Source organism: Nycticebus coucang, chromosome 4, assembly GCF_027406575.1.
Source record: "Nycticebus coucang isolate mNycCou1 chromosome 4, mNycCou1.pri, whole genome shotgun sequence".
Lineage (NCBI taxonomy): Eukaryota > Metazoa > Chordata > Mammalia > Primates > Lorisidae > Nycticebus > Nycticebus coucang.
This window is the reverse complement of record NC_069783.1, coordinates 94,580,805-94,603,336: the sequence shown is the minus strand read 5'-3', so window position 1 is coordinate 94,603,336 and position 22,532 is coordinate 94,580,805. Positions and strand designations below refer to the sequence as shown.

Here is a 22,532-nt window from a genome sequence, read left to right as displayed (position 1 = left end):
TTCCACAAGTTCATGCCTGTATAAATAAGCACATTCCCTCTATTGGGAAAGGTGTTGGCTGTAGATCCCCACTCACCTGTGGCCTGGAAAATTTCCTTACCAATAGTTAAAGAATTCTTGCAGCCAGTGGTGGGCTGGTCAGATGGGATATCTCCCTCTATTTCAGACTCAATGTGTGCTCTTTTGTTCTGCTTAAGAGCAGGGATCAAGGGCCTCCAGGTACTTCTTCAGCTTTCTGTATTTCAGACTCCATGGGGAGGAGCAGGTCCTTCCACTGCAGTGTGAAGTGGGGTGTGTGCCAGTTGCAATGCCCAAGTTGCCTACGTGGTAAACCCGCTGCCATGGAGGACCAGCACACTGAAAGGGGCTAGGCCTTGTGTGCTCACTCTCTCTCCTGTTGCTGTGAGTCAACACTATACCACTTAAGCCGGATGTGCAGTCATCTGCTCAGGGACCTTGAATCATGTGCTGGTTTCTCCCCTGGGCAACACTTATCTACCTTTTAAGGTTGGCCACACTCATGTTGTGTTCTATCTTATAGCACAGAGTGATCACCCCCATGAACAGGTAAACATCCCCAAAACAGGCAAGCACACAGAATAAGGGCAAGCCCTTTTTCACATGGAATGGAATTAATAAATGTTGTAAGTTAGTTTTTAAAAATCACCATTTTGCAACTATCATGATAATTGATTCAGGCAAAGAATCGTCAATTTTTCTAAAATTGTTGGCTGAAATTTTGATGAAGAACAGGCTATGACAAAAATTGCAAAGGTAAAATTGGTAAATTTAACTAATAAGAAACCTAGGAGTTACCACATTCACCAAATAATGTCCCTTGCTCATTTACAGAGGCAAGCATCCATATCATGGGTTGCCCATTCTGGGAGAAACTGAGAGTGACCTCCAGGAGCAGAAGGTAACCTCCAGTGGATCATCCACAAGAAACTGAAACCCGTAGTATTACCCTTACAGCTGCAAGGGTTGATTGCTGCCACAAAGGGGAATCTCCCCCATACAAGCCTCAGATGAGACCAAAACCCTGACCCTGCTATGATTACAGCCTTGGGCAACCCTATGCAGGGAACCCATTAACTCCCAGAAACTATGGGATAATGAAGGGGTGTTGTTTTCAGCTAGTAGGTTTGTGGTGCTCTGGAATGCAGTAATAGAAAATGAGTGCAAATATGTTCTGTATGAGAATGTCCTTATTCATAGAAGATGCATCCTCAAGTGTATGGGGGATCATACAACTTATTCTGGAAAGACTCAGCAAAAAAATAAAGGAAAACAAAACAATTTAATATGTTTACATAGGATGAGATGTACACAGCCTATGTGGCAAAATATTAGCATTTTGTGAATCTAAACAAAGGACATACAGAAGTAATTACAACAGATTTTCTATAAAGGTAAATTTATTTTAAGTAAAAAGCTTTAAAAAAAAGAAAGTCTCTTCTTGATCACACACCACAAATTCTCTGAGCTGTCCATATGCCACTGTGTTGGGAGTAGTAGACAGAAAGGACTCCCCAGCTTTTTATTTTTGATCTCTCCCCAACCACACTCTCCCACAGGCTTTGGGAATAACTGACACAATCATAACCTTGGTTGTTAACATCTTGTGTGTGTTCTTACTTCTCTTGCTTTTGAAAAAAAAAATGTGCCTTTGATTTTATTATTTCCTATTCTTTTCAGGATTCAAGAAGTAAATTAATATTATTCCTGACATTATTATTTTGACACTTTGAACTTGAGTTTGTCCTTGACTGTATCCATGCTACTTTTCATTTGTATTTAAGGTTTGTGAATTTGAACAGTTCATCTGAGACGTTACAGTGAAACTAGAGCACCCTATTATTTGCAGCGTTTCCAAGAGAGGAAAGCATGTGTTCATTGTTTTTAAATGATTCCTGCAAAGAGTTCATTGAGTTTTGGAAGAATTGTATAGCTGTAATTGTGGTGAAGATTCAGGTACCCAAGGGAAAGCTATCTGACAGATTTGCTCAGAGTGGTCTCCAAACCCTAGTCAGAGTATTATGCAAATTTTGCTCTTGAAAACTGTGCAAAGATTTTGGGGGTAAGACCTCAAAAGGACAAGCAAAAAAACAAACAAAAATAGACAAATAAGATAATATCAAGATAAAAAGCTTCTGCACAGCAAAGAAAACAATCAAGAGAGTAAAGAGACAACCTACAGAAGGGGAGACAATATTTGCAAACTATTCATTCCACTATTCATTCCACAGGGGATTCATAGCCAGAATATATAAGCACTCAAACAACTCAATAGCAAAAGAAACAAACAATGTGGTGAAAAAACAGGCAAATAATCTGAAGAGACATTTCTCAAAAGAAACATACAAATGGTGAACAGGTATATGAAAAAATGCTCAATATCCACTAATTATCAGGGAAATGCAAATCGATGAGACATCATATCACCCCTAAAATGGCTATTATCAAAAGACAAAAAGTAGCAAATGTCATCAAGGATTCAAAGAAAAAAGAATGCTAGTACTCTATCAAAATGTAAATTTGCACAGCCACTATGGGAAAGAGTATGGAGTTTCCTCAAAAAACTAGAAATAGAACTACCATGTGACTCAGCAATTCCACTGCTGGGTATATATCCAAAGGAAAGGAAATCAGTATGTTAGAGAAATATCTGCACTCCCATATTCATTGCAGTGTTGTTCACAATAGCCAAGATATGGAATTGACAGAAGTGACCAATAATTATAAATGGGTTAAAATATGTGGCATATAAACACAAAGAAATATTATTCATCCATAAAAAGAATTAAAACCCATCATTTGCAGCAACGTGGATAGTACTGGAGGTTGTTACATAATATTAAGTGAAATAAGCCAAGCACAGAAAGTCAAATATCACATGTTCTCACTCATAGGTGGGAACTAAAAAGTTGATCTCACGGAGGTAGAGAGTAAGTAGAATGGCAGTTCCCAGACTCTGAGAAGGATGGGAAATAGAGGGGTATGAAAAGAGGCTGGTTAATGGATGCAAAAATACAGTTAGATAGAAGGAATAAGTTCTAGGATTTAATAGCACAGTAGGGTAGCTATAGTTAACAAAAATATATTGTATATTTCAAAATAATAGAAGATTTGCTATGTTCCTAACACAAAGAAATGATAAGTACTTGAAGCAATGGATATTCTAAATACCCTGATTTGATAATTACACATTGCCCACATGTACCAAAATATCACGAATACTTCATAAATATGTATAATATGCATCAATTTAATAAAATACGGCAGAGCTGGGGAATCAGGGACCCCAGAGAGGTAAAAGATTTGGTGGGTAAATGAGATTCTTGAGATTCCCTGTGCCTTGGTGTGTCCATCTGAACATGGGCCCCTTTCCTTGAAAGGGGATGAAGGCTGAGGAGTCTGTGCCACTCCCACGGGATGCAGCAGGGCTGTGACGACTCAGCTGCCATTCAGGGTCCAGGACACTGGACTTTGGAACTTGCTGAGAAGCAGTGATCAGACTTTCAGTCCATAGTCAATGCTTGGTCTTTCTCCTGGGAAGAATTCCTTTATTCCTGATGCCCCAGCTTCCTGATAACTTCAGCACATGGATGGGTGTTTCTTTCTTTTCCTGGACAGATGATGGCATCATAGCACTTCTGTAGGATACAAAACACCACCAGCATCTTCCCTTGTTCCACTGAATCGGACATGCTAGACAAGTCTGAGGTCTGGGGTTTTGCTTTTCCAGCCCTGGATGAAACAGATGAAGGCCACAATCTCTGTATTTCCTAGAGCAGAAATATGAAAATCTTGCATTTATACTAAAAAGTGTTCCCACCTCATTGAAATTCAAGCTTGAACTATCCACCCTGAGCATGTCCAGAAGCCTTTCTCTGATTCTGGAAGGAGCAATCTCAGGAGAGAAGTTTTCCATCCGTCTCCTTATGATGCTACATTGTTAGTACAGTTCATTATTTATTACATCTCCCACTTTATTTTAAGCCACGGTTTTCTTTTTTGCTGGGTATTAAGAATTCAGTTGGGCTGGTATAAAAATAGGGCTGGCATCTGCTTCTGCAGACTGACTTTTTGAACAGCGTATTTGGGGGCAGTTTGGGGAGGTTATAATTATTCCCAAACTGCTTTCATCTTTAGCCAGTACTTAATATTGACTCTGGCTGTTCACGCCAATGCTGCTTCTGATCAGAGGTGTGTGTAGTGCATGTGTGTGGCTAAAGTTGGCGGTTAAGAGATACGTCTTCCATAAAGAGATGTATCTTCCGAGGCCTTCCAATATGTGAGGCTGGGGATGTTTGCTCCCAGCAGCAGGGAGATGACACCAGAGAATGTGCACATAACGGTTCCCAGCAAATCCACAGCCTCCAAATAGGCAGTTGCAGCATGTGCTTTTAATATACAAACAAATGAATAGACAAAACAACCAGCATTCCAAATATCTCCTGGTTCTCCAGGGCAGATGACGCTAAGGCAATGATATGTTTATCAGAGCTAAGCTGCCCAGGCCCGCCTGGGGAAGGGAGCTGGGCTTTGGACTCCAATTCCCTGTTTTCCATCAGGGCAGACCTGGGGACTCCTGCTGGCTGGGGAGGGCGCTGGAGGGAATCCTGGTCTCACAGCCTGCTGGAACACAGCTGAGATCATTACCTTGGCTCAGAAGGGCAAGTTCTGCAGAACCACAAGTGACAGACAGGAGAAAGCCCTGAGACCATGGCCCCATCCTTCCTCCAGTTAAATCATTATTATCCCCTCCCACAAGCAGGAGATGGGTTCTCTTCTTGGTACCCCCTGGCCACTCATGTCCTGCTAACGGAGGCTCGGAGAGTGAAATCGCCTCAAAGAATGGTTATTTTATTGCAGCAGAGTCAGATCATTTTCCACCCAGCATCTTGTTTATAGAAAAAATTCCTATTAGACACAGAAAGGAAAAGACAAGTATCTTTTACACCATAATTAAAGTATCACTTTTCTCAGTGAAACATTATCTAGATTATCCTGCAAAACAGCATTGTTTACAAGTGACTAAAAATGTAATGTTGCCAGCCAGAACAGTATAGAAAATGTTAGTTACTGCACCAGCTTCCCACAGTTATTCTTTTGATGTGCTAGTTTGGAATAAACAGACTTATCTTTCATGTCATACAACACTCTCTTTAATTTAATGGAGATGTTATTAAGATAAAACCTCTATTCAATTCCATATTGTACCATATTAACACACACAATTAGTAATGCTTTATCAGTTATGAAGAAAGATGACGGCTTTTCAAGTAAATTACCTTTATCATGGTAACACATGAAGAAAACTACAAATATTTATCCATGTGTTTGTTAATTCTTATTTAATTTTAATGCTGATTTTATCAACCCAATTAACCAATGAATTTTATTAAAGGGAATGTTATTATAGAAGAGCGCTTCCAATACCGCATTCCATCTGTTTTTATTTATAAAATTTTGACAGTTTCTTTTTCTCTTTCATTTCATTTTTAATTAAGAGGAACAAGTGGAAAATTGAACATTTGGGTGTAATTTTAGCAGACTTTTGAATAATTAGAACCTTGTTCTTGTTCATATCAAGATTGTCATTGTTGAGATTTCAGGGCCCACATCCGTGAATTTGAACCCCCTCCCCAAGGCATCTTGCAAAGGATGCTCAGTACTTCCAGTGAGAGGATCATGAGGACATTGCCACAACTTTTCAAGTCCCAGAGATAACACTTAGTGCACACACACACACACACGTACAATCTCACCTTGGTCATTTTACACTTAGGGAAGCCATGGTTGGCTTTTCATAGTTTAAAAAATGCAACTTGCAGTATAAAGGGATACAAAGTGATGCCAAGAGCATCTTAAAATTCAGATTGAATCCTTCAATCCCATTACTAGGTGTCTACCCAGAAGAAAAAAAAATCATTTTACCATAAAGGCTTTGCACCTGACTTTTTATAGCCCCTTAATTCACAATTGCAAAGATGTGGAAACAATGTAAGTGCCCATCAACCCATGAATGGATAAATAAACTGTGGTATGTGTATACCATGGAATACTTAGAGCTATAAAGAAAGATGGAGACTGGGCGGTGCCTGTGGGTCAAAGGAGTAGGGCGCCAGCCCCTTATGCTGGAGGTGGCGGGTTCAAACCCAGCCCCGGCCAAAAACTGCAAAAAAAAAAAAAAAAAAGAAGAAGAAAGAAAGATGGAGACTTTACATCTTTTGTATTTACCTGAAAGGATTTGGAAAACATTCTCCTAAGTAAACTATCATAAGAATGGAAAAGCAAGTATCCAATGTACTCAATATTAATATGAAACTTGTTGATGAACAACTACACACCCACATGAGAGAAAACACATGTAAATTCAAGAAAGGGGGAGGGCGAAGGGATTGTGGTGAATGCTCACCTATCCAGCACAACATACGGGTATATGGCACACCTCCTGGGTGAAGAGCTCAACTGCAACTTGGACTTTACCTAACAAATACAAACAATGTAACTTAATCGTATATACCCTTATCTGAAATAAAATAATAAAAAACATAAAATTCAGGTAGGGAGTATTCTTCCCAGTGATATATTAACTTTGCTTCCCTCAGCTCTAGAATTGCCCAGGAACTTGTTGTGATGAATGAGTCTAGTTGTAGGGTGCATAGACAGATGGGAGAGACTAAAATAAAGAAAAATTCCTCCATGGAGAAGTTTCTAGAACTTCTTGGACTGGGACCTTCTTGACTTAAACCTTGATCTTTTTTTTCTTAAAATAAAATACCAAGTAAAGTAGCATTGTCAGTGGGAATTAATATACCCTCAGGTAGCAATTTGCTATCAGAAGTGACATTCTTATGTCTTTGGGTACAGAATTTGAATTACACTAACTTTTCTACTTGCCCTTTGGAAACCTTCAGAAAGACAAAAAGTTATTCACACCTTTTTTTACTTTTGGGAAGGAAACCAAAGTAACAGAGCCACTTGAGAGATGCCTCCAGGTGCAGTCAGGGAGCAAGTGACCTTCAAGGACATTGGCAATGGGGGTGGTGCAGCTGGTGTCCCTGAAGCACCTTAAGTGTGTCCCAGTCTCCCATCACAGGAGCAGCACAATTTGAGCTGTCTCAGACACCTCTTCACATTGATCTGATGGTAAGTGCAAATCATGAAGACACCATATGATGAGCTAGAAACTGCTAAAATTAGGCAGGCCCCCAGCATCAGCGCAATCTGCCAGATATAACCCGAAAAGTCACATTCTTACATAAGACCTGTGCTCAGGGAGACTGTGGTGAAAGTACACTGAGGTTTAGTTACCAGTGATGGAGTGGCTTTCATTTCCTGTCCCGCACATTTCATGTCCTGTGATTGAAAGGCTGCTGATCAGACCACCCGGAGTCTCCTAGTTTTCACACTAATACTTACTCGATGTGTGACCTTGAGTAAGTCACTTGGTCTCTATGAGCCTCAGTTCTTATCTATAAAATGGGGCAAATGTCTGCTTCATCTATAAAGTGTTACAAATAAAACATATGCTCCTGACCCTCGGGATCTTGTAAAGAGAGAGAGAACAATAGAACATTGTTTTTCGATAGTTGAAAACATGACACAGTGCAAACTATCATTGTCATTATGTTTTTGACATCTGAGTTATTTTGTTGTTTCTTCGAAGCCAAACAGATTTGACCATTTTACTGAAAAATAGATTAGAAAATGTCCATGGCTGGTTGAAAGGAAATCATTTCCAGTTCCAGAAATACCAAAAAGGGCATCTCCAAAATTCCAGCTCTGGTATGGGTGTTCAGGGCATTTATAGACTTGAAAACAGCCAAGGGGTATTTTATCAAATTAGAAACAAATCATTGTAATCCAGTGGATGTGTGCTGATATTCAAGCAGCAACTTGGCTAGTCATAATAATAGTGTCATTAGTACCATTGATCGATGATAGCTACCTGAAAGCTAGGGCTGTAATGGACAGCCCTGCAGAATTTTATAGCAGCCCTAAATGACAATATAATGTATCCAAAACCTCTCTGTCTCTTACTTAAAGCAGCACTTCACAGCTATGGCAGACTCATAAAATTCAGAGCCTGGCAATTCATACTTAATCTCTATAAAGGCTGTGTTTTCAGTGTAGATCTCCACTCTGTGAGACGGTGTTTGAGTACCAACACCTTTGGCTATATAAAACGTGTTATCTGTAGCAAACATATTAATTTGACCCCAAGGGAGAGAAGGTGAGAGCAAATCAACCAGAGCAAGCCATTTGCATTCTTTATCCCTGCAGATGAATTCTCCAGCTATTTTCATCTTGTAATCAGACACTTGCCAGATACACAAAAATCTCATTTTCTATCTCTACAGCATATGCGTCTCCTTACTCTGATATGTCCTGTTTTTAGGAAGTAGAAATGTTTTAAAATTACATTTCAAACAGGAAAAAAAATCAGTCTCCGTGTAATTAGTGAATGTAACCAGATTATTTGCAATCAACATAGCCTTAATGCCTTATTACCCTAATGGAAGTTATTGTAAGTGATGATAAAATTGGCAGAAAGAAGTTATGCTAAGTGATGATAAAATTGTCATTATTAAGTGATAAAACCTTTTACCTTCCATTGGTTTTTTGTTTGTTTGTTTTTTGTTGTTTTTTTTTTTCCATCTCTAATTTACGCAAATTCATCTTTAATGAGAGAACCTGGAAGACCCACTTGTGGTGTTTGGGCCAAGGAGGAAAAGATAGCAGTTTTTGCCACAGTTTTTGGATGTGCCAGCCTCCCACCTCCAAGGGCAGAGGCAGGATGGGCAGTTGGAAAGTTCTCATCCTGTTATTAGTATGTCTGACCTGTTTCACCCATTGGTGCATCTCTCTTTTTCCCTAATCTGTGGTTTTGCTATTGACCTTTGACTCCAGGCTTTGTTTCAGAGAAGAAATCAGAAATGAAATGACTATTCTGCAGGCAGAAAGAAAACACATACAACAATGTATGCTGTCTAAATGAGGGAACTCCTCGGGGCCAGGAGAGTCGGCTTCTTAGCCTTGGTGCCAGGAGCGGGTGACAAGTGAGAAGTCCCTCTCCTTACACAGGCGATTCACTCTCACGAGTCCTGGGCTCATGGGGCTGCCTTGGCCCTCTTGGTGAACACGTCTGTGATAAACTGAAGGGGGAAATAACTAAATGTGGATTTCGAAGTTGGTGATGGCAGACTCCAGCTTGTCCACTAAAAGCTCTAATAATACCTTTGTGGGGTTGTGAATGAGGCTGAGGAGGCAGTTGGGAATGTCATCACCAGCCTGCAGTTCCTGGGTCACAACGCTCTCTTAACAAAAAGGTGGTTTGTGCCCAATCATCTTCCCCACTGGGAGAGAAGCTCTGTGCAGGGGGGCAGCTCTGCTTTTTCTACACTGCACTTTCTCCTAGGACAGGGCCTGGGGGAGCTCAGCAAAGGCTTATTGACGGAGGACACAGTGGTGACGACTACCACCCAGATTTGAAAAGCGGAAACAAAGGTGTCAACGATCCCTTACTTCTAAATCTTCTCGTCTTTCCAGGACCCCTCTTTGTGCCCCAGCTGCCTCTGTCTTTCCAGAGGCTGGGATTTGGAAGCCCCAGGTCATTGTGATTCTTCCTCTGTCACTCAATTACATCCCACTAGTTGGCAAATCTTATCCTTTCTTTTTTTTTTCCCCAGGACACTTTGTCTCACTTTGTAACCTCAGGTAGAGTGCCGTGGTGTAATACCTCACAGCAACCTCAAACTCCTGGTCTCACGTGATTCTCTTGTCTCAGCCTCCTGAGTAACTGGGACTACAGGCACCCACCACAATGTCTGGCTATTTTTAGGGACAGGGTCTCACTCTTGCTTAGGCTGGTCTTGAACCTGTGAGCTCAGGCAATCCACCCACCTCAGCCTCCCAGAGTGCTGGGATTACAGGCCTGAGCCACCACACTTTCTGAACTACTGTGTCTGCTGTATCCCCTCCACCAGGCTCCCGGGCCTGACCTGCTGCTGCCTAGGCCCCCAGCAAAGCCTCCTCACTCATCTGCCTGCCTCTACAGTGCACCCTGCAGTGCAGGCCCCTGCACGTCGTCATTCCTGCTCTGCACAGGAGCCTGCAGAAGCTTTCCAGCATCCACGGGATAAAGCGCAGGTGCCTCTTGCAGACACGTGAGGCCTCAAGTTAGGGAACCCATAGTCCCTTACTTGGCTTTACCCTCTCAGGATACATGAAATTTTGATGCGGTTTATTTGATGCCAGGGACATTTGGACATGGCTTTCTTAAATGTAGTTGTTACTATTATTCCGGCATGGTAAGACCAAGAGATCAGGAGATGACAGCCACTGGAAAGATAGTTGATTACAGTTCCAAGAAGAGAGGACTGGCCATGCCATGGAGGACCATGTGGGCCAGTACCAGGGTCTGTCCGGAGGTAAAGAAGATGAGGGAGACAGGGGAAAGAGCCTTTCCTGTGGTTTCTGCAGGAAGGAATGGGTGAGGCAGGATAAATAGGTTAGGATGGGTGAGGCTAAATAATTTCAGGACTCTGGGCGTGGGGTCTATCCCTAGTTGTCTGGTACCTGGCCCTGGGGTAGTTAGAGCAGGTGTGTAGTGGCTAGAGGGTGAGAGCTAGATGAAGGAAGCAGAGGGACTGTGGGCTCTGGGTTGGATAGTTCGTGCTGGCCGGCAAGTCATTCACCCTCTCTAGGAGCTGGCTAGCCCTGGACTATGGCCAGCCCTGGAAAGGGCAGTCTGTCTGGTATTGGCAAGACCCCAAGATGTCAAAGCATCTAGAAATACAGAAAATAAAAAGCACGACTAATACAATGGTCTAAAAGAAACTTCAAATCAAATTTAACTATCCAATAATGCCTAAAATTGTCTGACACTGTCACTGGGCTTCCCCCATTCCTAAAATCCTCTCCAAAGTGGACTTCTCTGTTGCCACCCCCCAGTTCCAGACTTGCCCCTAATATTCTAGAAAAAGCTCAACAAAGCTCAACAATGATGGGAAAATTAACTTGGGACTTGGGCTTTCAATGTTTGCTCCCTGGAGAATCACTGCTTCTTAAATTGAGATGTCCCCTCTGCCTCTGTCTCACTGCTAACAGCCAGTTCTGCATCTGAAAGCCGTGGCCGTCTGTGGTTCCTTTTCTTTACAATCAGCTATTAAGAATCAAAACCCGTCATTTGTTCAGCCAGGTGTTTGCCCTTTCCCACTGCATAATGCTTGAAACAATAATCACAAACTATTCTATTAACTTTTAATAGGCTCTGTCTGTGGGACGGGATGCCTGTTCTTGAGAACAGCCCCTGTGCTCAGCCTCCTGATTATTTCAGAACTTGGCCAAGCCTCCAAAGCCGTTTTATTCCATCTCATGGACTTTTATTTCAGCTTTAGGATAACATAAATTCCACCCAATTACTCACTTCCCTTTTTTGTTCACACTTAGTCATTAATCAGTTTTATTAAAAATGGTGGCTGACTCAACTTGCCATTAAGTGTAAAAGCAGTTTACCGTCAGTACCGGTTTAACAAGGAACTTGCTTTTGAAAATTGGTTTATTTCAATTTCCCCCCCAGAGGACATGTGTGAGTAATGAATAAAAAGATGTATAAAAGATTGTCACTTCTTACATATACCTCAATATCTTCCTTTAAAAGAAACACGTTATTTCTCTTTCTTAATTTATTAAGAATTATTTGGGAGGCCAAGGCAGGTAGATGGCTTAAACTCAGGAGTTCAAGACCAGCCTGAGCAAGAGTAGGATCCTTTCTCTATTAAAAATAAAAAATAAAAATAAAAATAAAAAAAAACTAGCTGGGCGTTATGGTGGGCACTTGTAGTCACAGCTGTTTGGGAAGCTGAGGCAAGAGGATCACTTGAGCCCAAGAATCTGAGGTTGCTGTGAGCTGTGATGCCGCACCACTCTACCCAGGGCGACTGAGACTTTGTCCCAAAAAAAGAATTATTACTACTGTATTTTAGTAGCTTTCACACAATTTTATATATATATATGTTTTTGGGGTTTTTTTTGAGACACAGTCTCATCCTGCCTGAGCCCAGGATGCTCTTTCTCCCCTACCCCAGCCACTTCCCTCACCACACTGAGGGGCAGCCACTCTCCTCTCTCATGGCAGCCACAAGCACAGCTCACCATCACAACTTGCCCTTGAAGGAAATAAAATGATTACAACATGCCCTGGAGATTTAAAGAACCTGGATCAGTGTCCATCTGGACCAAGGACTGCCAAACTTCCATTATGCCCGTGGAACTGTAAGTTACTGGGGGCAGGATGTGAGTGAGCCTTTTTTTTTTTCCTCCCACCAAGCCCCAGCCCAGCCCTGGGCCCAAGGAAGACCTCAGCTTAGCAGACTGAGCGCCAGCCTAAGAGGTCACATGGGAATCAGGCACCTGGGTTGGACCCCTGGCTCTGCTCTTTGCTGTGTGACATTAGGCAAGTCACCTAATCTCTTTGAGTCTTAGCTTTCTCATCTCCAAAGATGGGGAGGAAATCTGTTTCCTGGGGCGGTTGTGAAAACAAGTGAGAAAATTATTGTGAAAGTGTTTTGTAAACTGTAATTAATACAAATATAAGCCATTAAGCAAGTTCCCATTGAATTGAGACACACTTATGCCTAGGCTGGGGGACCTTGAGCCGCCCACTCCCAGGATGCCTTGCTGCCCCTAGGACCTCAATGTCTGAGTCTGTATCAGGCAGGTTCCCTAATGCTGAGAATGAAGGTAAATCTACAGGTGAATATTATTATATTAATAAAAGGAACTCCAAGCCAAAACCCCCATTGCCAAGTCCTTCTACTGGCTCCGCTCTGAGGCAGCAGGAACCATGATCTCTAATATGAACCCTCACTCACTGTGTGCTGGCCATTTGTGGTGACCCCGCCTGACCCATCACCAGACAAGGTGAGTACCCTCATCCCTTCTCACCGTGAAGACACTGAAGCTCACAGGTGCTTGGGTGGAGAGGCTCATGAAGAAGGGAAGTGACGAAAGCCAGGGACCACCTAGGATGGTCGAGCTCCAGAGCCCTCCATCTGACCATTGGGCTGCAGTCGCCTAGCTCTCCTTTCTAAAAGCTTGGAGAGGTTTATAGGCCCAAGAAATATAATCCTACCCATGGCACTAGCATGAGCTGGGTATAATGTCACAGAAGCTACTGGTTTATTAAAAAATAAACCTTCCTTTGCACCCAGCCCACTCCTCACCTGTCAGTGAGACAGACAGAAATGTCACTATTTCGCTCTGACTGTCCTTTGAGGAAGCTAGATCAGGTCCGTGGCAAGCCCTGGGAAGCTGATCCTCCGAGGCATTCATGAGGGCAAATGTGGGTGCCCCAGACAGCAGGAAAGACGGAAGTGGGCACTGAACTCTGCCTGAGTGTAGAGCTTGGGGGAGGTGTTCTAGGTTTTGCTTTTTATTGAGGTGAGATTCACATAAGACTAAACATTTTATTTATTTATTTATTTATTTATTTAGAAGAGTCTCACTCTGTTGCCCCAGGCTAAAGTGCCGTAGCTTCAGTGTAGCGCACAGCAATTTCAAACTCCTGGGTCCAAGTGATCCTCCTGCCTCAGCCTCCTGAGGAGCTGGGACTACAGGCACCACCACATGCAGGTAAGTTTTCTATTTTTAGTAGAGATGAGGTCTCACTCTTGCTCAGGCTTGTCTTTGACTCGAGCTCAAGGGATCCTCCCACCTCTGCCTCCCAGAGTGCTAGGATTACAGGCATCAGCCACCTCACCTGGCCGAGATTAAACATTTTAAAGCACAGAGTAGAACTCAATGGCGTTTAGTACATTCCCAAAGGCGCACACTGTCCCTTCTTTCCAGTTCCAGAACATTTCCATCACTGCCAAATGACGCTGTAAGGGGAGGTTTTGAAGTTGCAAAGCTGTGAAGTCTGCAAGGTGACTCTGCTGTGCACACCTCCAAAGCCATCACTTTCAGGGAAGTCCTGATTTCAGGGAGAGAACCCAGGGGCGGGAGGGGGAGGTGCATCCGACCCCGGCTTCCAGGGGAGGACTCAGGAGAGAGCCCAAGTTGGGTGGGATCCACATTGAGAGTAAATCTGGGGGTGGCTGAAGCCTTGGACCCTTGTAGGGAGGAAAATGGAGGTGTTTGTTCGACAAGGGCGGAGAGGCCCCAGCTGACCTCTGGGTTATATAAGCAATTTGTGAGTCTAAAAGGCAGCTTCTCAAGCTCGGCACAGAAATCTCTAGCACATAAAATGCCTTCTTCAGAGCTGTACCCAGTGTACCCTGCGTTACAGAAGCCAGTGTGCTTCAGACAGCTGCTGTAAATTGTCCATGAAGCAAGGCCGCTTTCCTATTGGCTCTGCGATCATCTCCAAGGCGTGTTCCCATCCCTCACTGTTTCTGCCTTGGACTGATAATGGTGCAAGGCCTGTAAGGAAGGGGGAGAGCTCCCCACCCTGCTGGCTGTGGCCTCCCAGAAGCAGGCTGGGCGTCCAGCTTCCTGGAGCCATAGCCTGCCAGGCACAAGCTGTTGCCCCTCCCCCAAGCTGCTACTCCCGCCGCCCCCACCCCCAGCCTCTCCTCTTGTCTGGAGTCAGAGCCACATTTTTTTTATTTCCCTCTGGTGCATTTCTGGTATTTCTTAGTTGCTTTACCAAAAAGTCACTTTGCAGAACATCTCTGTTCTTCAAAGCAAGGTATATCTATGTACTTTTCAGTTAAGATTGTGTTTTATTGAGGATTCCCTTATATTGTGATTACTTAATGGACAATCTGCCCTGCTGGGAATAGCAACAAATATAACTGTTGACAGGAAAAAAAGAAAAAAAGATCCACTTTCAGAGACACATTTGGCAAAGTAAATCCAGCTTCTTACAAGAAAAGAATGTAATGAATTTTTCTCTATTTTTAGTGACGCATAAATCCCTTTAATAGGTTTGAGCTCAAAACTCCATATTTGTCTTGGCCTGAAGTTACATCTACAGGATGAGTTTAAAGGACAGTGTATTTGTCCAGCACTATGCATCAAAGATGCCCAAGTGGGGAGAAAGGTTTGCAGGATTCTGGGTGTCACAGCCACCCCAGAAATAGGACCCTCAACCATGTCCAGGCCTGGGAAGGAAAGAGCTCTCTCTCTCTACTTTCCCAGAAACAGACCAGAGAGGGATCTACAAGCATATTGCGGGGTGGGAATGGGGCGGAGTCTAGGGGAAGCTTGGACATGCCTGCAGGTGGCTATGGTTTGGGAGCCCATCACACACTCCCTCCATCAGGGCAACAGACTTGAAATGAAAGAAACAGTACATCTCAGACTAAGCTAAGAGTGCAGAGATCTCCCCAGTTCTTGCCATGTGCCATCTTGGTGACTATCCCGAGGTGGGTGGGGGGCTGGCATTGATGACCTGGGGAGTATATCTGCAGTACGCTTCCTCTGACATCCACACAAAGCCATAGATAAGTGAGGAATCTCCCTGCACGGTGGGAGAAGAGCCTCCTTCCTGCCCACCCCTCTCCCCTGGCCTCTGGAGTCAAACCAGGGTGCACCCCTGTGTGCCTAGCAAACTGTGCCTTCTACAGTGCTCCGTGCTGCTTAAAGCACTTGAACGTGTTCTCCATCTGTCCCCATTGGCCCCCAGGGAGGCAAGTGAGTCAGGGACGTTCACCTTTGCTTACTCACTGAGAAACCAAGGCTCAGCCAAGGCCAGTGCCCAGGGTCAGAGCCCTGCTCTGGAGCCGGGTCCCTCCACTTCACTGCCGGTGGATTCTCCACAGTCCCACCCTACCCAATGGGATACAGGCATCCTGTTGGAGCGATTTTAAAAATATCTGTTTGAAATGCATGTGGCATGGACATAAGTCATTTTTAAAATCTATACAAGCTTAAAATTTACAGCATACAGAGACTATCTTCCATGAGAGTGCCCTGAGTTGACAGCATAAACCAACAGAGACTGGAAATTGATCGATTCGCCAGGTCAAAACACTTCAGTCTAAGCGCCCATGAAAGCTTTTTTAAAAGGACCTTTGCTACCTCCAAGTTCTTTAAATGTCTTTTGTTTCCTTACTGCCCTTTGTATGTGTGTGTATGTTGGGGGGCTGGGGGGGGGCGGTAAGATACTTAACGTGAAATCTACCCTCTCGGGGAAAGTTTAAGTGCACGATACAGTATTATCTACTAACTACAGGCTCTGTGTAGCACTGCACAGCTCTAGAACTTGGTCACTTTTCACTTTAAGCATAAACAGCACCTCCCTGAGCCCTGGCAGTGTGGGCACCAGGGGTGTCTGCCAGTGCAGCCATAGCTGGGAACCTACATGCCACCTGACCCTGAGTGTTCCCTGGGGAGGCAACAAAATGCACATCCATGGCTTGGCACATTTGTCACATGTTTTGGTCCATGTTGAGTACACATAGATGGGCACTGAGATTTTTTCTAACTAAGTCACAGTAAGGAATCTGCTCCAAATTTTGTATTCTCAACCTGCATGATTTGACTAATCACAGGCCTGTGAGTCCGTCTCAGTCTATGCCCAGGTTCTTCCTCCAAGAGGCAGGAATCTGTCCCCTGACTGTTTTCCTGTCGTAGTAAGGGAAGCAGCAAATCTTCATAGATGGTCCCTTTTTCATTTGAATAACCAAACAGAAGAAATCAATTCAAATCTCACTTTTTAGGAGAACTAAGTTTTGAGAGGAAGACATTTATACAAGCTTTCTGTTTAATTCAGAACTACAGGGCGAAAGGTGTAAACAGTGGCACCCAGTGCTGAGACCATAAAGGAGATGTTCAGGGCATGTTTATTGAAAGGGGAGGGTGAGCTGCCTGGGCAGTGCAAAGATGGTGTCTACACCCAGGGGCAGTTAGAGACCACTTTTATAAGGGGCGGTGGGGGTGGGCACATTCCACAGGTTGTCTGCCAGATTAGGGTCTTTTGGCACAAACTTCTGGGGGGTGACGGGCTCGCCAGATCCTTTGTCTTAGCCAGAAAGAAAAAGGGTTTGTGTGTGGCTGTGTTATGTCACCCAATACAGGGAAATCTAAATTAATCACAAAGTAGTTTGTACCCTTCCCTATAGTACGGAAAACAATACAGTACACTGTGTACGCTATTGTCACTACCTAACACACCAGCTAATGCCCTCAGTAATTGAAAAACCAGAGCAAAACCTCCACACTCCTGAGTACTTCATTTGGTTTTTACTCCCAAGGCCAATGGTTAAATGCAGATCCTCTGCCTTAGTGAAGGAGTGCATACCTATGATTCACAAGGGGGAGCTGGCTTAGCAAACACGTTGACATGTGATAGTAACTGCAAACAGGCAGCAACTTCCACATAGATAAAAAAATAATAACCGACAAATAAGCCAACCAGACAACAACCAACAACACCACAAATCCTAAACTAAAGGAAACCAAAAAATCTTGAAAACAAACTCTGTCCTTTTCCTCCCTCCTCCTCACCTCCGGGGGACCTTTCCTTGGAAAGACTCTGCACCACTTGTTCAGTCTTCGCGCCCACCCGGACCCCTTTTCGCCCCTCCTCTGCTTTGTTTTCTGCCCCAGAAGGATGAGCCCTGCAGACCGCACGGTCCTGGCAGGACTTCTAGCTGGGTTCAGCCAGGAGCAGAGGCGAGGAGGAGAAGGCAGGGCCGGGAGGAGAAGGGAGAGACGGGGTACTTTTCCCTTTCCTCCCTCCAGACTTTCAGGCCAGGTTTCTAACTATAACCAGGTCCACAACCCTGCCTCTTATGTATTCAAACAGTACTATTCCACTTCTTGTCCCTAAACCCTAGGAGAGGCGATGGCTTCCCAGTGTCACAGCAGCATCCCCTGCCAGCTCCTGAAGCTTCCTGCACCCCTAACCTGGTTCCTTCATGAAACTCTCTTCCCTGGAACCATCTGGTGTGAATTTTGTTTCCTGCTGGGACCCAGACAGATATAGAGTTACTTTACCACTCAAGACCAATAAATCAGTTACCCCTGGTGCCCTTCTACGTGCTTCTCTGGCAGCGTTTATCACCTCCACTGTAAGAAATCAGTCTGTCTCTGTTGGTCTCTCCACTGGATTATGGGCCCATTGAGGCCTCAGGCTGCTGTATTCACCCCTCTTTCCTGGTGTCCACACACTATCCGGCGTAGGGTGCACAGTTCATCAATACTGCCTGAAACAAACAGGGTCTCAATGCTCATCTGACACACCTACACTTTACTTCTTACTTTAGTCTCTACAGTCATTGAGAACCTGCTATAATAGTGTGTGATACGTGTTTTGACTGGAGAGGGAAGCGTGCTTTGTAGCTATCCAGCAAAAAATCAGTGTAGCCTGGTAGTGGGCAGTCAGGGGTGGTCTGAGCCAGGGATGCCCATCTCCAATACCTTCAGGGCCAAGGAGACAGAAGAAATGAGTTAATCTAGCCAGGTGTGGCTGAAGGAGTGGGAGAGAATATGGCTCTGTCCAAAGTGGGTCCCTGCTTGAGCAAATGAAGTCCTGAGGCCATGTGGGGCTGGTGTCTCCTCCCAATTTTCAAGAAGTCAAAAACACTGAATTTTTATTTTTAAATATCCAGAACTAATCCAAAGATAGAAAAACACTGAGGGAACCAAATGTAATATGTCAAGAGACCAGAAGCTGACAGCTGCCCACTCCTGGCCTAAGCTACTGGCCTGAAGGCTGAACAAGAGTTAATCAGGTGGAGGACAGCCCCAGCACGTACGCCCGCTCGTGCAGGTGCCCTTGGCTCGGAGAAAGGTCTACAGTGGAAAGACAGCTCCAAGCAAAAAGAACAGCATGATACCAAAAGAGTCAGAGTCTGGCAGTTTGAGAAAAGAAGAGAAATTCAGTGTGGCTGAGAAATAGCATGTGAGGGTGAAGTAACAGCAAAGGAGGCTATACAAGAGAGCAGGGCCAGTGTGAGCACCACTGACTGTCCCACTGTTACTAGACAAAGAGTGTCCAGCTGCTTGTCACTGTCAGCCAGTATGCAGACTTGGGAATAGGTCCATCAATCTTTGTCATCAGAAGGCCAGTGATTCTGGAGAACAGTGAGAGTAGCCTCTCCCAGATTGTTCTGTTCTTCCATTTCCAAACCCACTGTTTTATATATATATATATCTGTTATATATATATGTTAAAAGCAAGAACCTCATCAACCCTTATGTTAAACAATAATGATTAACCTTTATCTTAAACAACACTAATCAGCATAACCTATGACCCATAATAAATAATATAACCCATGACCCAAAACATTTCTAATTCAAAAGTTAATCTCCTCAATCAATAGCCCCAAACTAGTCAAGACAGACACTTTTACATTATAGCTGAATTTACAAAACAAGAATGGGAGACATGAGGTGCAGGTCACAGAGGACCTGACTTGGCCAGACCAGCTGCAGCATCTCAGCCCTCACCTGACTGACTCCATCTTATTCTCACTACATTCTCTCTCATGGCCACTAGCCCCACTTTTTCACTTTTTTTAAAATTTCAGATTAATATAAGGGAACATACAATTAGGTTACATTGTGTTTGTTAGAAGTCTGAGTTGTAGTTGAGTCCTTTACCCAGGAGGTGTCCCACAGACCCTACACTGTACCCAGTAGGTGGAAGCTTCTTGAGCCCTTGCTCCCCTTTCTCTCTCCCCAGAGTTGAATTAATTTACATGTTTCCGCTCATGTGGGCCTACCCTCACTTTCTCATACCTGGAATCGCTAAGGTTTTTGGAGACAGCAAGTCACCAAGAGGAGGGAAGTCCCTTCCCCATGTCAGGAACCAAGCCAATCGTGATCCCCGTGATATAGGTGATCCCTTTCCCTTCCCAGGGTTTGGTTCAGCAAATGCAATGCTGTACTTGCCAAGAAGACAGTGGGGGACAAGGGCTTTTACAACGCATTTCCTGCTAATTAAGGGAGACCCTGAGGAACAAATGGTGCCCATCTCCCCCCACCACCACCTTTTTTTTTCCCCCCCTGTGGATATATCCTGATTGCCATCTTGATCAAAAGAAAAACCAGCCTCCAAAGACAAATCAGTATATGGAAAAGCAGAGCAGCCCTTACAAATTAATCAGTTCTAAAACTTCTTTTCCTGGGCCTCTTTTCTGTGAGGTACTAAATTGTGTTATTGTTGACCCATTATGAGTTGTATTGTCTGATAATTGCTGCAGGAAATGTCTGGAATGAATCACCACCAGTTAGGGAATTTCAACTTTATCCTGAGGGCACTGGGAAGTCATTGAAGAAAACCTTCTATTCAAATCGAAATTTTAGAAGGATCACTCCCAGCAGAAAAGATAAATGACCAAGTCTGGCAAGATTAGAGCCAGGGAGGAACATGTGTATTTCCTTTTACTGAAATTCTCATACCTTGAAGGTAGGAATCACTCCTGTAATCTGTCAGGTTGCCTTTCCTGTGGTTGGCCCGCCTGTTTGTTTAGTGAATGAGAGAAACTGCTGAGTGGTCATCCCTTCTCTTACACCAGGTAGAGCTGGAGGTCAGCCTTCAGCTGAGCTACGGAAAACACCAGTAGGTTTCTTACCCAGAATTGCCAGTTAACTTTTTCCTTTTCTGTTATTGTCCTTTTGTTTTCTTTCCTTCCTTCATTCTTCTTTTCTTTTTTTGACACCCAGTATTCCAATAGCCAGAACTGTTGTTTCCAGGAGTTCCACAAAGACCACACTGCCAAACAAGCCAAATTTACAGTAGAGTCCTTTTATTGACGAGCTGGCTGGCGACTGCCTCAGTGTCCCAACATGGGGTTTCTGAGAGCAGCCCCGAGTGCTTAAGGAGTCAGGTTTTTAAGGCTTGGTCTGCATCCTGATTGGCATGCAGGCTGTCCAGGTATATCTGGGTAGGGTGGCAAGCAAGCATTGTACAGAAGCAGAATTTTGCGGTTAGTTAGCCATATGTCATACATCTTTCTTTTAATATTTTCCCCCTATACATCTTAGATTCAGTACTTTTCTCCCCTATATCTTAGTTTCAGTGTTCTCCCCACCAGGTATTGTTTAAAAGTCTGTCTGGGAACAGTTGGTACCTCCCGGTCTGTTTCCCAGGGAGTTAGCCAAGCAAGAAATTGGGAATGAACTAGAAGCAAGAAATCAATTAGTACTTTGGCATGTATCTTGGGAGTGAACTAGACTTATTTCATTTCATTTGAAAGCTTGCAGTCCAGAAATTTGCTAGGAGTTAACTGGTATTTTTCCAGTATAGCCTAGGCCTGACACCTTTCTTTCTTAGCCTAGGCCCACTAGGCCTGTCAGAACCAGCTAGATAATAAATAACAGAGCCTATTGCAAAATGAATATGTGAAGCTCCTTGTCCAAAAAGAAGGGGAAATGTGCCATTAAAAGTTCTCACATGTAAAGGTTTTTCCTTTCTCGTGTGTGTCTCCTGTGCTCATCTGCACACTCCATTGCCCCTTCGGACTTCACTTACAAAACACAAGTTGAAAGAATAATTAAGAATTTCAAGCTGATGAGCAGAATTAAATCTCAAGGCAGGGACTCATTTGAGGGTGGGCCCCTGTAAGACTGCACCGGACTCACACCCACCAAGCCAGTCCTGCCTGGAGCTTCCCTGTCAGGCCCACAGTGAGACAGGGGCTGGTAATGGAGAGGGGTGCGCAGGGTGGGTTTCTGGAGTGCTCACTGTAGTCTAGTTATTGACCTGACAGCTTTTAAATTATGATTTGCTGAAATGCACTAGAAAGTGTGCTACAATGCACTTACACCTGTCTATATTTTCCAATTATAGAAATGTAAGTTAATGGTAAAGATAAATTCATCATGGGCTTAATACATTTTCTAAATTTTTTCTCTTCTGGGATTTTTTTTCTTTGTTTTCATGATTGTCTTGGGTGTTTCTACTTTCTCATTCATTCCTTTTTCTAACTTCCCAGGAGTGAATCAGATGCATAAGTCCCAGGGTGCCCACTTCTTTCCAATCCTGTAGCACAATAAATGAACCTAGAACAGAGTTCAGGGATGCATTACAAGGTTAACCTTTTCCAAAAGCATTGACAAGCAGGGAAAAAATTGTTTTTCATCAGAAAATACAGCCAAATCTCTTCCGTGCACAAGCAACATTCATTCTGCCCTCATCTGGCTAAAAGAAACCCTTGTGTTTGTTCTATACAGATCTTGTTCTTTGTAGAATAACCTCTCTCTCCATCCAAGATTAACAGGATCGGCACCCACTGGCAACTCGGTGTTCCTTCTCCACCTTCCAGACAGCCCTTTTAGTCCTTCCCATGCTGATCCAGGATGAAAAGGGCTCTAGTCCCATTTGATGAGGTGAACTATGTCTTTATTTCCCTGCTCACCAACTTATTAAATAGTAATTTCAAAATGAGGGGTCTAGGCTACAGCAGTCTTCGTACTAAGTGATCCACGTGTAAAATGTAATACGTACCTATTACACTTTATCAACATGTCATCATTTCTAGGACACAACCCGTTTTTTTATTATAACCTTCTAGAATTAAGATACAGTCTACAATCAATGACAGCTCATGTTTTTTTTTGTC

The 22,532-nt window shown here is 43.7% G+C and overlaps 1 protein-coding gene across 2 annotated transcripts in view; it reads left to right on the top strand.

Annotated features, from left to right (window-relative positions):
• LONRF2 (LON peptidase N-terminal domain and ring finger 2) overlaps positions 1–22,532 on the top strand; it is a 142,506-nt gene that overhangs the window by 114,266 nt on the left and 5,708 nt on the right. Inside the window, exon 12 of one of the 2 annotated variants that reach the window (XM_053589552.1) lies at positions 853–920. The exons of the other annotated variant lie outside the window; for it this stretch is intronic. Coding sequence (XP_053445527.1) covers positions 853–897 — 45 coding nt within the window. The 3' untranslated portion in view covers positions 898–920. Of the gene's footprint in view, positions 1–852; positions 921–22,532 lie in introns of those variants that run through there. 2 annotated transcript variants of the gene reach the window in all.